We start from the raw sequence: 15,540 nt of genomic DNA, 5'->3' as shown, positions 1-15,540 counted from the left end.
TTTTTTCTATTTGCCTTCAAAGGTTTATTTATTTATACATACATACATACATACATAAACTCACGCCTCTTTCCCGGAGGGGTAGGCAGAGACTACCTCTTTCCACTTGCCACGATCCCTGCATACTTCCTTTGCTTCATACATACATACATACATACGGTCACGTCTATATCCCTTGCGGGGTAGACAGAGCCAACAGTCTTGAAAAGACTGAATGGCCACGTTCAGCTATTTGGCTTAATGATAGAATCAATTAATAATGAATTAATCCTTTGCTTCATCCACATTCATAACTCTCTTCATGCAAGCTCGGCGGTTTCGGGCACTTTTGACCTGACCCTTCACCAGGACGTCAGACGTTATTTATTTATGTTCATATATATATATATACAGGAGCATTTAATAAAGTAGTTTTAGAACAAAGGTGCTACATATTTCAATAGAAATCTCTTCCAATAGTAGAAGTAGTTTATTTAGGTTTCTTAATGTCATAACACCAAAGTCACAATACATATATTAATAATATTTAACCTAATAATATTAACTCTATTAACTCTTCCAACTTCCAGTAAATCGGCGGAAATAATTTCAATCGCACAGGTTGCGTGTACGCAATCCTGAATTTCGATTCTACCGAGAATCAATTGGAAATCGGACATACTCGAAGTAGCAACTAATTAAAATCAGTGCATTATTAGTATAAATTTCTTGCGTATAGTTTGCTATTGCCACGCTTCGTAGACTTGTTTAATTAATGAGTTTAAGAGTTAAATTTGGAAGATTGATAAGATAAGTGGAAAAAAAATATTCTTTGACTTGCTCTTAAAGAAGATAACATAATAAAACTGCAAGATGAAATATTTCGAACTAGCTGTTGCCACGATTTCTTTTGCCGCAAAACTTTATTGACATTTTCAACACATAAAAGCTGACCCCCTGTATAGCGTCTTAGAGGAGTGGAAGCGAAATTTGTTTAAACCACTTTTTAAGTCGGAGCGAGCCTAACACATATCAGTAAACCTCATTTAAATAGATTTCTTAGTAATATATTTTAACTACAGACATAGGTTAGTTACTGATGTATGAATATTAAGATCATGGATGTATCAGCCGGATACAATTTTTCTTTGTTTCCGTCATAATATTTTTTTTCGTCATAATCGTTATTTTTATCTTAAAGACTAAAATACAAAACATACAACATAATTGCGAATGAAAGTCATATGCTATTATTTAATTCGTATTTGGTTAGTACACCTAGACTTTTGAGCAAGTTCAGGTTTCGTTCCAGCTCAAATTTTCAGAAATTAAATTCTATACTCTACATACTGCTCAGAGTATAGTCTTAATCGATGCAGTAATTTTTGAGTTTGTCAAAGTAACAAGAAATTGTCTTTAATATAGATAAGTATGGTTAACATGAAACAATCTTATAAAAGCCTTTATTCATAAAGTGTCATCTTATATATAAATTCTCATGTCACAATGTTCGTTCCCGTACTCCTCCGAAACGGCTTGACCGATTCTCATGAAATTTTGTGAGCATATTGAGTAAGTCTGAGAATCGGCCAACATCTACCCCCAACCCCTTAGTGATAAGGGTTGTCCACCGTTAACATTTTTTTTAACTAGAAATTTAAAATTATTTATATGGCAAAACATCGTTTGCCGGGACAGAGTAGTTTTAAATATATAATATCAATAAAATCGACATATAACAGTATCGTAAGTGGATGCTGGAGCGTTGCAACCAATCGGCCACGGATGCGTCGCGCCGTTATTTCACGGTACTTTGATGTTGCTTCAAGTCTTACTTCTATTGGACTAGCTGCTTTGTGAGTATCTGTGTTAGTTACCACTGAATCTTAATGGTAAGGGTCATCTTATTTATTAAGTGAAACACTTTATTGATCATTCATTAATCTTGTATTATTATTTATAGGTAGATATATTATTTTTATTCCTTACTACATAAGGTGTGTGCCTAACGCATAAATTATTGAACTGGCTGTTTTAAGTGTATCTATTTAAGATACATTTAGTAAAAGTAATCTTAATTATTAAGTTTAAAACTTCGCTGCGCCTTGAAGAAGCTACAACTAGTGTAAGTTACGCTAAAACTGTGAATTCTATCACTAATTGTACAAAAGGAAAAAATGTCAATCTCATAACTGTTACACGAGAAGATAACGACGTGGAATTACTTAAAACAGTAACAGATTCAAAGTCAACAACCGCGCACCTTGGGTGGTGAAAAATGGCCGTCGCTAATTCACCTAACATCCGAATCCGATGGCGATCTGAATCAAGCGGAAACAAAAATAGACGCAACTTTTATTGTCATCTTAGTAATCGAATTTTCTATTCTGTAAAACTTTATACTTTTAATGCTACTGAATCATAAGGTTGTCAGATTCTTTCTTAAGCAGAAACTTTGGTACCAAATACGGCAAGAGTGGTCTAAGGACAAAGTGACAATGATTACTACACAATGTGAAATGAATGCAGTTATTACATGAAGCTGCCAAACATTGATAAACAAAGCAAATTCCAACCGAAAATTAATTATAGAATGCTTGATGCTTCAAAAAAAGTCAAATGTTGCAACACTATCATCAAAATATGTTACACCTTTCAACAAAATAATTAAAATTCTATAGTATTAGTAAACAAAACAGATCCCACCAACAACCGCTCATCAATTGGTCCATTGAATGCAAATAAACAAACGATTATAGTCAACAAGATGTAAAAAGAACAACAAAGGTGTGTTTTCATACATTTCCGATGGCAACAATCGCTGTTGACGAGGTCGTGTGTCGAAGAGTGAATGGTATCCTCAATGGTATATCTAACGTTATTGTTGTACCTACTGGTTCGCATGTCGTTATTATCAGCTACAGTGAGATCCAAATGAGTATCATTGTAGATATAACAGACTTGCCCAATACTCCGTTCGAAGTTAAATTTAATGATTGCATTGGAATTTGGATGTTTTTCCTAACTTGAAGTAGAAAAACTTGATGTTAACGTATCAATGAATTAGAGAGGATATCGTGTACTGAGTTTTCTATTCTCGTGTCTCTAATAATTTCGTGGCTATGAGAGTACGATAAAGTTTAAATTTAGTTATACGAGTAATGCATCCCGAAATTGTTCAGGAGAAAAATTTCACTAAAAGTGTAACTGTGTGGCTAACATGCCATGTTTAAGACTGATTGCTCACTAAACATTAGAATTTTTTAATAAAATGGTTGTTCTTTATCGCCTCTATTATATCTTAAATTATACAACCTAATATTTTTGTTCAGATTTCGATAATTGAAATAAAGTAAACCCCATTTTTTATTACTTACTTATTCAAATCATAAGAATTCTCAAAATAGACAATCAATATAAAGAAATATCAATTAAAATGTAAATGACTCTCTCCTTTGAATGCCAATACAAGAGTCTTGTGATGTAACACTGCATTTTTCATCTACACCCTTAATTAATAATTTCTTATCTTGCCAGCTTATCGTGCACATGTCTTATCACGGTTCTTTGACGTTTAATATGGCAGGAGAACTTTCACTTATTTCCGTATGCTTAACAAGACTTGGCATATGATCGAGTGTATTCGATTTATTGTTTACCATTTAATCGATCATCAGTTCTTATCTTTTTACTTCGGAGCTAAGTCGATCTATGTCATTTAACTCACAGTAAGAGTTAAATAAAGGTATTGTAGGAACTCTTACAAAAAATTATTACATTAATAAATTTTTAGTGGTATAGTTATTTCGTGATATTGGTCATTGCCACCAAAACAAATTTATTTACAAACAACCATAATAAAAACCTGTTCTTCTTCTAGTTATACCATAGAGTAAAAGCTTATGAAAGCACAGACAATCAAGGCGAGTGCTTTAGTCGGCTTCAGAGTAGAAAGTTCTTTACGATTCTGTTGCGACTGACTGGATGTATACAATGGATTGTAGATGTGTCAGGTTTATGGTCATATTTATAGCGGTAACCGCTTTACCTGTACGCATATAGGTCATTTCATAAATTAAAGTGACTTGTTAGAGACTAATAAACAAGTTTCTATAGCGGATTTAAAAAATATTGATAAAACTACATATTTAAAGGAACGAGACAAATTGAAAGACAAAAGTAATCCCCTTTGGGAAACAGGCATTTTATATTGTATGTTAAAATAGAATTTAACGGATTACTCAGCTTAACATCACTTGGTTATCTGCGACTCTGTCTACGCTGCAAAGAATATAGATGCTATACATGCATAGACAAATAGTCATAATGATGTGGGCATCGAAAGAAATATATTTTCGGGAAATCCTATGAAGGCTAACTCCTGGGAACAGTAATAATTGGCAAAATATCAATAAAGAGAATTATAACTTTTATATTAGTACGAGTACTTTACCTTGTTATACGCAGAAGTAAGTTTTATAGCCAACAACGCAATCCCCGTTTACGAGTAGAGCAGAATTTTTATGGATATGAGGTTATCCAATTAGAAATTTATAAATAACACAAACTATTCCTTAGTATGAAAATCCGTGCGTTAGGTGTGGATTTTACAAAATGTACATTTCTTTATATTAATGAGAGACAAGACAAATGGAATTTGTGCAAATATATAGGCGAAGTGCCGTGTGGTTCCCTGCACCAATAGAAAAGAATAGGACTACTCCATATCTTCCCCACGGATGTCGTAAAAGGCTACAAGAAGAATACCAAGTTTATTGGCTTTTTGCCTTTAACGACATCCCTAGGAAAGATACAGAGTGGTCCTAATTCTAAAGTGTCTGGAACTACACGGCATTATAGCATGTAACTTTACTGAATAACTTCAATGTAGAGTAATCCAGTTAGGTGAGCACTCACTCTGCTTGCAAAAATTATGTGCAACAACTGGTACTCATTTTATTATGTTAAAACATTTATTTATCTTGCTCTGCGCCAACGCCAATCTTCTGTTTGGTTTCCTTCCGCCCAAAGGTTCACTGGAAGAGATTGCATTAGCGATGGGTCCGCCTTTGTACCATCTCTATCTTTTTGTGCTGTTTTGTATGTTTTACTCTTATTTTTTATTTTGCGTGAAAGGGTAATAAACATCCATACTGACATAGGTACTCAAAAACTTTCGCATTTATAATATTAATAGGATTTGCACGATCAAATTTTTTTTTCAAATATTTTGAAATATGTAAAAAAATATGGTTATATTCAAATTTTTGGCTATCTTTGAAGCCAACAAAAATATTTGTAGAAATGCTCATGTCGTCACACATACATACGTGTATAAACTAAATTTAAGCCTATCTAGCTAACATTATTATATCCATACGTTACTCGTAACATGAGTATTCGTGGTAATAAATTGCTGCCCAACCCATACATTAACTGTATAATTAAATGGGAATAATTTTAACCAGACACATGGTATATTTGTGAGGGCAATTATCGCGATTATTCTGAACCTGGCACGAAAATTGTTTCAGTCAAAATACATTCGGGTAATGACACAAATGGTGCGATTTCGGGTCAAGTTGGGAAAAGGTTTACATTTAGAGACCATAATACTCATTTATTAATGTAGATTCAAAACTACACGTACTTAAATAAAACTTAGTATTTTTTGTCGTAAGTATAATAAAAAAAAACTGTCAGTAAAATTTATCGATACGTCAAATCAGCAAACTACAGATCAAGCGGGTCAAGTGCATGAATTACGCACTTAAAAATTTGAACTTGAATGAAGAATGACAAAGTATTCAAAGTACTTTCATTTATTTTTTATTGAGACTGAACAATTTCGAGAGAAACTGGCACATTAAAAAAATAGACAGTAGGTGGTTTCCAAAAAAACAAAATCGAAAAGAGAATAATTTAAATACTTCACTTTTATAAATCGCTAATTTATAATTAAAATTTCTTTATCAAGTCAGTTCAAAGAAAAACATTTTAGATATACGAGTGTATATGTACCGGTAAAATTTACAGTAGGCAAAGTCATTATCGCAAAAAGCCGTATCATTTTACTGTTTTTATTTCCTGTCAAATACCTAACTTGGTAAATATTATGTTCTACTGTTCGCTGGTATTGTAGTAAATTGATTGTTAGTTTTTAATCATCGACATTACTGTTGGTTAATTTAATTACCTACGTGCAATGCGTGTGTGTAAATTAGGTTACTGGCAGTTTCAACTTCATTTTTAACTAGACGATATTATCTATTACTTAATAATTGTGCCGATGAACTTTTCATAATTATTATCAAGTTTATAAGTAATCGAGTATTATGTTAATTACTAGGAAAATTTAATTCTATAAATTGAAATATATCCTATACATAAATTTGTATGAAAGTATTAGATCTTGTTTACCTTTCGAACTGTGACATGCTAAATCACAAATCAACAATAAATAAGTTATTGGAAATCAATCACATATGTATATTATCTGAAATTAGAATCTAAGACTAATCCTGTTCCACCTGTGATTAACAAGTACAGTTAGACACAAGAAGAGGCGGATGTACTTTCTCTAGTCGCCACTGATTTTGCTTATAATGTTAAGTAAATAGAAACAATAAAAGTTAAAGTACTCACAGAGATAGAAAGTAAATCCGAAATAAGTCACTGCTTGCTATACGTTAGATCACGATTCCACAGTCACTGAGCTGTTTAAAAAAAATTAAATTATGTCACTTCAGAACACCAACGTCACGAAACACTTTTCAATTCATACGAAAAAGTCAGTCACACGGTCGATTGTACGTTAATTCAAAATTGGAATGCCAAATTGACAGTTGGGAGATCCAAGATGGCTGACGCGTGCGCACCGCGCGGCTACTTGAGGCAGTCTGGCTTGGCTCTATGAACTTTACGCCTGACGCCGGGCGACCACACCGATCCATGGTAATCACTTTTTATCTCGATCCCACATCGTTTAGAATATTGTAAACTATGAACTAAACCTTGATGCGAGCCGTGTGTGGCCAATAATAAACCCTTCAATTTCCCATGGCACTTAATGCGTCAATAAATCTTTGTCAAACAGCAAGTGTTAAAGTAATTAAGGATTGTGTTAGGTCAAGGCACAAATGGAGGAATTACATACATAAAATCACATTTTTTTCCCCTGGAGGGTTGGGCAGAGACTACATCTTTCCACTTGTAACTATCTAATAAGATTTTCGGGAACTCGTTTTCATTGTGCTTGTCTGTCAATCTAATATCTCTGAACTTTGACTCGCTGAGTACTAAACTTACTTTGTACATAAACTAATGATAAAATTCGCTAATTTAAATTGTATTTATGTTATTCTATTTAATTTCACGCCTTTTCTTATAGTTACATTTAGTCAAATTTACGAGTTGTCAATCTAAAAATAAACTATACTTAATTTGAGATAACTATGCAGAAATCAATTTTCAAGAATTAGTAGAGCAATTCCGTCGTTTGTTTTTGCTGGTTCATTACCACAATACCATGTCTACGGTCTGAATGGTGGATCATTGGAGCGGTGAAGAAAACAAACTCAACAGCTGGTCAAATAGTCCGCTTTCGGTCGCATACGTGGTATTAACTATATCGGTTTTAATGAAGTTAGTTCGACTGCAGGAGACACTATGATGTTTTGGATAGATCTCACAGGTGTAGATTTGAGTGTGTGAGTGTAATCTAGTATACCATAACACAAGTTACGAATTTATGTACTTTTACTAAAAACTTTAACCTACATACTCGCGCAAGTTTAGCGCCAGTTACACGGGCGAATTTAACGCCACCTACATTCGCGAATTTTACGCGGTGTACAAGAATACAGGCTTTTCTTAAATACCATGTGAACTTTATATATGTTCTATATAGACTTTTAAAATACTCAAAATTTCAAGATTCAATAGATAAGCTGATTCAGCAGCGTCAAGAGACAACAAACAAATAAACTTACTTTCGTACTTATAATATTATGTAGTTGGGAATAACTCAACGAAACGATTTTTGATAAAAAAAATAATCTTTATACTCAACAACCATCAATCATAATACAATACATTCTATAAACAGCTTGCATGAAGAGAGTTATGAATGTGGATGAAGCGAAGGAAGTATGCAGGATCGTGGCAAGTGGAAAGAGGTAGTCTCAGCCTACCCCTCCGGGAAAGAGGCGTGACTTTATGTATGTATGTATGTATAACCATCTAAGACCCAATCCAAAAAGAATACTCTCGTTTCCCATGTAATCTGGGATCAAACTCAGGGCCTGTGATTTAAAATCAAAAATTATATCACTGCGCCAAGAAAGCTGTCGGTTCAATTAAAATTTGTCCCGTCCGTCTATTATAGTTAGCTCTGTCATCACATTTTCCTATCCATATAAAGAGAAGTCATAACAAAAAATTCAAGAAAGTAATTCCATAAAATACGTGACGTTAATAATAATAAGCGATGAAGACATTAGTATTGATCACGCGATCACTGATCGATCGGATCATCCAGCGGTTGATGACTTTCTGCTGCATCTAACTTTTATAAACAAGTCACTTTTTTTGTATCAATCCATGTATCATAATTATTAATAATCTGCCAACGAATCAGTAAAAACCACAAAATTTAAATTAATTTGTTTTCGTAATATAATATGTCAATAAGTTATCACTTAAGGCTTATATAGAGCCAGATGCATTCCATGGTCAAAGAATAGTGAAAAGTGAAGATATTGGAGGAATCAGGATAAAAAAGAATAGGAAGAAAAAAAACTTAGATAAGAGTCAAAAACCTCATAAAGACACATAAGGTCACGTTCATTTGGATGGCATAGTGATAGAATTGAGATTCAATAGTGACAGGTTAGTAACCCATATCACCACATATATAATCTGCGAAGGAAGAGAATCACACTAGCACACACTATGCCAGCATATATGCTAGGACGAATTAAAGGACATCCCGTCACAAAAAATACACTATTTCTGGCAACAACTTTATTCTGTTGTTATTTGTTGTTTTCTTATTTTTTGTTACAATATATTTGTTAAATCTAATAAATAAGTGCTTATACTTTTTTTGTTACCAGAACAGCATTTAAGCTTGTATCATCTCTTAAAGTCAAAATTATTGTAATAATCACACAACTAACTTTGAATACTATTACGCACCGTTTTTGTCAGACTTTCCCAACTCAAAATGCATTGAATAACCCCACAAGATGTGTCAATGACTCTTGCAATACCAAAGATGCAGGTGGTAAAGTATTTATTAATAGAAGACTTAATCCCGCCATACTGGACGAAAATAGAAATGTGAGGAAGGAAGACATTTGCATTGAAATGGCAAATACTAATTTATGTTTCCACACATATATACAACATATACAACACTATATTATGCATTGAAGAATTGTTTATAGAAAGGGAATTAACAGCCGTGCGGTTCACAGTGTTTAGTGTTGATCACTGTATCTTCTCTTATTTATTTATGAGACCAAAAACATCACGGATTAATTTCTCAACGCTTGTAGGACTATATGTCTGCCTACAAGCGTTTAGAAAATAATCATTTTACATTGCAATTTGATGAAATTCGTCAAAGTAGGTAGAGTACAAACGCGAAACTTGTAGGCGACTCTTCATGAATTAAGAATTTTCAAAGGCCTTGCCTTAGTCAGGCAGGCAACTAACCTAACTAAGGCTTAAATAACTTAAGTACTCGTATCATGAGACCGTTGAAGAAAAAAGCTGGAAATGTATGAATATTTTATGCAAAATTCTTAAATGATCGTAATGTATAAAATATAAGATTCATAACATATCATTTAAGATTTCTTAAAATTTTTGAAATCAGATCTGAATCAGGAGACGGCAAAGCTAATAAGTGTTTTTCACATTTGTATAATAGGTAGGTATGTAAAAAAAAATTAAAATCTTTTTACATAGCCGTTATTATTAATTAAAATTCCGTTTGAAAACCCATTTCTCATAAACTGTTGTATAATAAAATCGCACTTATCAACAAGCGATAACCCATTGTTGTAACTGTAACAATTGCAAATGGTCGTAGACCTTAATTTGCTTGGTAAGTGGAACACGCGAAATCTTTCTATCATGAGGTAAAATTGCGGTGTGATAATGATAATAAAAATTAATGATTTTAAACATTCGCGTTTATAAATAATACAGGTATTAAACGCGCACGTAACTTACCTTAATTTTATCTCGGACTTTTCAAATCATGTTACAATGAGCCGTGGTCACCGCGAGTGACTCTACGTGGTACTTTAGAAATAAGAATGAGTAACAAAACATAAAGAGAATTTGTAAAGACAATAGTGCGCTGTAAAGATCATCTATTGCAGATTTTACGAGTACCATCAGCCAATATGGGTTAGGGACCCGTGTAGAAGTTGCGTGGTCAGACAGGGATCACACTCCACCCTCCAGAAAGGTATTTACGGCAAGATGAAAAAGAAGACTGCCGAACGACAAAAATTATTTAATACTATATGAATACCGTGCCGTGTGGTTCCCGGCACCAATACAAAAAAGAATAGGACCACTCCATCTCTTTCCCATGGATGTAGTAAACGGCGACTAAGTAGGCTTACAAACTTGGGATTCTTTTTTTAGGCGATGGGCTAGCAACCTGTTGAATCTCAATTCTATCGTTAAGCCAAATAGCTGAACGTGGCCATTTAGTCTTCAAGACTGTTGGCTCTGTCTACCCCGCAAGGGATATAGACGTGACCATATGTATGTATCAATACTATATTGACCAGATCAATAGTCGAATACTGTCCAATGTGAAGCCAAAATGATAGCATTGTCTTTTTTTGACTTCTAGTTTTATGTAGTTTCCAAATATCATTATAAGTTTATTGATATGTCTAGGAACACAACACAAGCAAATTACATTTACAGGTAAAAAAAAAATTATGTCCGTGTGGTTCCCGGCATCAATACAAAATAATACCCAAGGACCATTCCATCTCTTTACCATGGATGTCGTAGAAGAACTTATAAACTTGGGATTCTTTTTTGGGAATAGGCAACATGTCTCTATTTTAATCTCAATTAAGCCAAACAAGTGAACGTTAGTCTTATTAAGACTGTTAGCTCTGTCTACCCCGCAGGAGATATATATACGTGATTATATGCATGTATGTAAAAATGAATGAGATTCTTCAATAATGAATGAGAGTTTAAATCAAATCTAGATGCATGCCCCTAATAGCCTCCACCTGTGTCCGAAACATTAATTTAGTTCTCTAAAGGCAATAATTTAGTGGAAATATCTGGCATTCCTCGGGGCACGGACGCGACTCGAGTAGCTATGCCCGGGGCGGTTCACACAGCATGCATCGTTGTAAAAAAATTCGTTTCGGAATACCAAATTTGTTAAATAAGATCGTCTTTGTGTGCCGTGTGGTTCCCGGCACCAATACAAAAAAAATTAGGACCACTCCATCTCTTTCCCGTGGATGTCGTATAAGGCGACTAAGGGATAGGCTTACAAACTTGGGATTCTTTTTTAGGCGATGGGCTAGCAACCTGTCACTATTTGAATCTCAATTCTATCATTAAGGGATATAGACGTGACCATATGTATGTATGTATGTAAGATCGTCTTTTGAGTATACGGTTTTAAAATGTAAAGTTGTACAAATGGGTGCCCTTTTTATTATCCCAAGTTAAATTATCCCATCTTTAGAAGATTTTGACTGACTAGTCGACGCTCAGGCCGCTAGGTTTAGAGTTTGAAAATGTGGCTTGATCGTTCCTTGTGTAATTCTCGTAGATTCCTTAAAACTTAAAAGGTGTGTTAAGGCGGGAAATCATTGTGTTGTTAGTATGCAAGAGAGGAGAGCGTTATTTTATTAAAATTCAATATACCTACTGTTATTTAAATTCAAATTTGCTAGATACTGTTGGTATTAAAAGGTAGTCGTGAAAATGCATTTTTTATATTATTATTTTTTTTAATTTTTATTTTTCATATAACTGTGTACATATACTCGTATTTTTTTCTTCACGTATATTTGAAAAGCAACTCAAATATAATAGCTTCAAAGGAAACATATATAAGTTAATACTTATTTACGTTAGTATGGTTTACGTAATCGTAAAATATACTGATCCCTGATAAATTGTGTAGGTGCCTACTTTGTTATATGGTAATAATGTGAAGCCATAATACGTCAAGTGTTGGGTTTCATACAAATTTAGGACATGTCGAAAATTCTGTAATACTACGTGTTTTTTTAAAATAATATAATATAGTATGTTTGAGGAATAATAATGATTATTGGCTTACCGAGCAAGACAAGTATTACATTATTTTAACTACCACTTAAAATATTTTTAGAAAAACTTAGACAATTCTTTCAATATCAGCCGAAACCATTCTCATTTTTATTTCTTCTTTCCGAAACTGTTTACTTAGTCTACCCGATGAGAGATTTGCGTAAAAATTATAATTTCGGTCTAATCCTAATTATACAAAAATAATGTGAACAATATGCGAAACAATCCATCATGGTGGAATCACTTAGTTCAGACTGTGGGGAACGTCTCTGTGTTGGGAATGACCAAAAAGGTCGGGTTTATAAATGATTCTTTATATCTAATGCCTTTTTTTAAATATTGTCTTTTTCATTTTGTCAGTGGAAAAGTAAAGACCATATATTTGCAATCTCTTTTTTATGTATTTGTCCATGCCGGTACATAAAAGCATTTCTGGAACAAGTAGAGCTTCGAGTCTACCGGGCACAAAGAATCCATAACACTGCGCATTCTTTTACGACTTGGCCTGATTGGCCCTGAAATAACTACAAGTCTTTCCTTCGTATTGTAAATTAATCATTTCTTTTTTTAAATAAAGTTTCTTTCAAGCTCATACAAGCTCAAATAATGCTTAGCTCTCATTTCCAGGGAGATTAATTGAATCATACCTGATCATTTTGCTGAGAAGCCGCCGCACGCGCCGCTTCTCGCCTAAGTTGTATGATCACCCGCTCTTTCGATTTAATTTCCTCCAGCTGAGAACAAAAAGTGCCTTTTAAAAATATAACATTAGTACTACGAGAACTTGCATGAAGCGAGTGACAGTTGTGAATGAAACGACAGAATTTTGCAGTGATCGTGGCAAGGAAAGAACTATAGACTTTGCCTCCGGGAGAGAAGCGTGATTTTTGTATGCGGACCACATACAGGACATAATATTTATACTTATAATTCAAATTTAATTATTGTCTGAAACACGCAGTGCGAATTGACGCTAATTATAAATGTGACACTTTGATTAAATGTGACTCCAAAAACATGATTCTAAACAAATTTTAGTTTTTTGCATTCGTAATTTCGCTTCGTGGTACCCTGAAATTATTTTCATAGCAAATACTCTTTGATAAGCAAAACTTTAGGCTTCTGAAAATATTGCGCCTTAAATTCTCCTTACAAGATCATCACACGTGTTTATTTGCTCACACATTTCCAACAGGCTTACTCAAAAGCAAACTTTAGTTTAGTTAAACACGTTTATATATATATGTATATATCAGCAAATTCTATTCTATTAATCTGCCTGTGTGGCGCAGCGGTAGTGAACTTGTCTGTGACACCGGGGGTCCCGGGTTAAAATCCCGGCTAGGGCATGAAAAGAAATGAACATTAACTCTACTTTAATTTCTTAAATATACTGTTTTCGTAGCTAAACACATATAAATGTTAAATAAATATATACGGGATAAATTGGCTAAAGTATGATGATTTCCTTAATATACTATCATCCTACGCCTATTTTCCAAATCAACATTCCATTTTGGTACTTAAAGATACTGGAAGAAAGTTCAAAATATAAATTAATCCGAAACTGATCCTCAGAAATGAGGGTAAGATTTATGTGACATCCACATGACAAACAGTAGTAAATTATACAAAAATAAATCCGAGTCTACATTTGATCATCCCACTAATTTGTTGTTTTTTATTAGAACTAATACCTACATATGAATTTATAATTCGGTTGTCGTATTAAGAAATGAAAAGTGTAAGTATATTTACAAAAGTTAAACACTAAAATTTAATTCTGAAAAACTACCTAAGAAATAAATATTTTTGGGGTGTCGTCGGCGTCAGTTATATATAATTTTATGTTGTTGTTGTGGTCATAATAAGCGCTTTCTTTTCCAAGATAATCTCTTAAGTTATAAAACCCTTTTGCTAATTCAATTTGATGTTGATGTTGTGTGACAGACAACCCCACCGGAGAGTTCTTAACCCCTTCTGAACGGATTCAGCCTTCTAGAGAAAGTTACCAAAAGTTAGCCATCTCTTATGCTATAATACATCTTGCTTTATTTAAATCTCACCAGCTTATGACACTGCGCGCGCGCATCCCTTCGCGCGGCGTTTTCCAGTGCCGCATGTTTGGCCGCTTGCGCACGCACCTCCGCCGCGCGGGCGCACTCCGCCGCCTGCGCAACCTGATGAGACAAATTATAATAATTATTATACAGTACGAGTATTATGTAGGTTTTACAGCATTAAAGTGTATTCATGATAAACATTAAATTAAATTTGGAAATATAACAGAACCCGCAAGCGTATGAATTTCGCGTGTCACAACACTATAAGTTCAAATTTTTTAGAATTTGTTTCCTCAATATCTGTAATGTGGAGTAACTGTCACTACCAAAGATCAAAACGCCTTGCTATATCGAGTTTTATCTGCAAAATCTTCCAAAAAATTGGTCATTTGTAATCATTTAAATAAGTAAGTAAAGCATGCGCATAAAATTCACTACTTGGTGTCATATAAATATTCACTTGTAACAAAATTTCTTTGTAGAAGTCACACCTTGCTACGGGTCTACAATACTACTACGAACATCAAAAATTTATATTATACACGAATGAATACGTCCAATTTATTCTTTGTTGACAATTAATTAACGTTGATTACTTTCCAATTTTTAACTGAAATAGTTGCCATGCCGCGGACCTTGAAAATGTCAACGGCAAATGACATGCCAATGTTTTCCTTGCAACCGCTAATTGACATGTTTTTATACGCAAACAATGCCGGCTGATAGAGCCCAAGTTAATGATGTTAACGTATTAGAGGTCTATACAGCAGTAACTGTGCAGTTCGCGTTTAAACTTCAGTGAAAACACGCGAATTAATAACTGTCTCTCCTTATAATCCTCTATAAAATATGTGTATCGTGTGAAAAAAGCGGCTCAGGAACATCCGAAGAAGATAAAACAACTCGTGATCGATCATAAACCGCACTTTTTCGATCACCTTAAACAAAACTTCAATGTTTCGGAATACCTATGTCATGAAGACAAAACATCTGCGATTACAAATAATACCTAAGATGCTGTTAGTCCTTCTTCTAACTTTATTATTACAAAGAACCACGTGTATTAACACCTCCAGCATTTTATTTCAAAACGTCTTCAAATACCACGATGAAACACACGAAAAGGCCGAATATGCAAACGAAGTTGTCAATAAGATCT

The 15,540-nt window shown here is 33.8% G+C and overlaps 1 protein-coding gene across 4 annotated transcripts in view; it reads right to left on the bottom strand.

Moving 5' to 3' along the window:
- LOC106137368 (axoneme-associated protein mst101(2)) overlaps positions 1 to 15,540 on the bottom strand; it is a 134,371-nt gene that overhangs the window by 104,659 nt on the left and 14,172 nt on the right. For 3 of the 4 annotated variants that reach the window (XM_013338182.2, XM_013338180.2, XM_013338183.2), the window contains exons 3-4: positions 14,385 to 14,498; positions 12,966 to 13,052 (exon numbers count right to left, since the gene is read on the bottom strand). In XM_013338182.2, coding sequence (XP_013193636.1) covers positions 12,966 to 13,052; positions 14,385 to 14,498 — 201 coding nt within the window. Of the gene's footprint in view, positions 1 to 6,624; positions 6,874 to 12,965; positions 13,053 to 14,384; positions 14,499 to 15,540 lie in introns of those variants that run through there. The other variant, XM_013338184.2, reaches the window with a different exon arrangement.

Source organism: Amyelois transitella, chromosome 8 (genome assembly GCF_032362555.1).
Source record: "Amyelois transitella isolate CPQ chromosome 8, ilAmyTran1.1, whole genome shotgun sequence".
Lineage (NCBI taxonomy): Eukaryota > Metazoa > Arthropoda > Insecta > Lepidoptera > Pyralidae > Amyelois > Amyelois transitella.
Note: the sequence above shows the minus strand (reverse complement) of the source record. Positions and strands in the feature narration are given on the sequence as shown.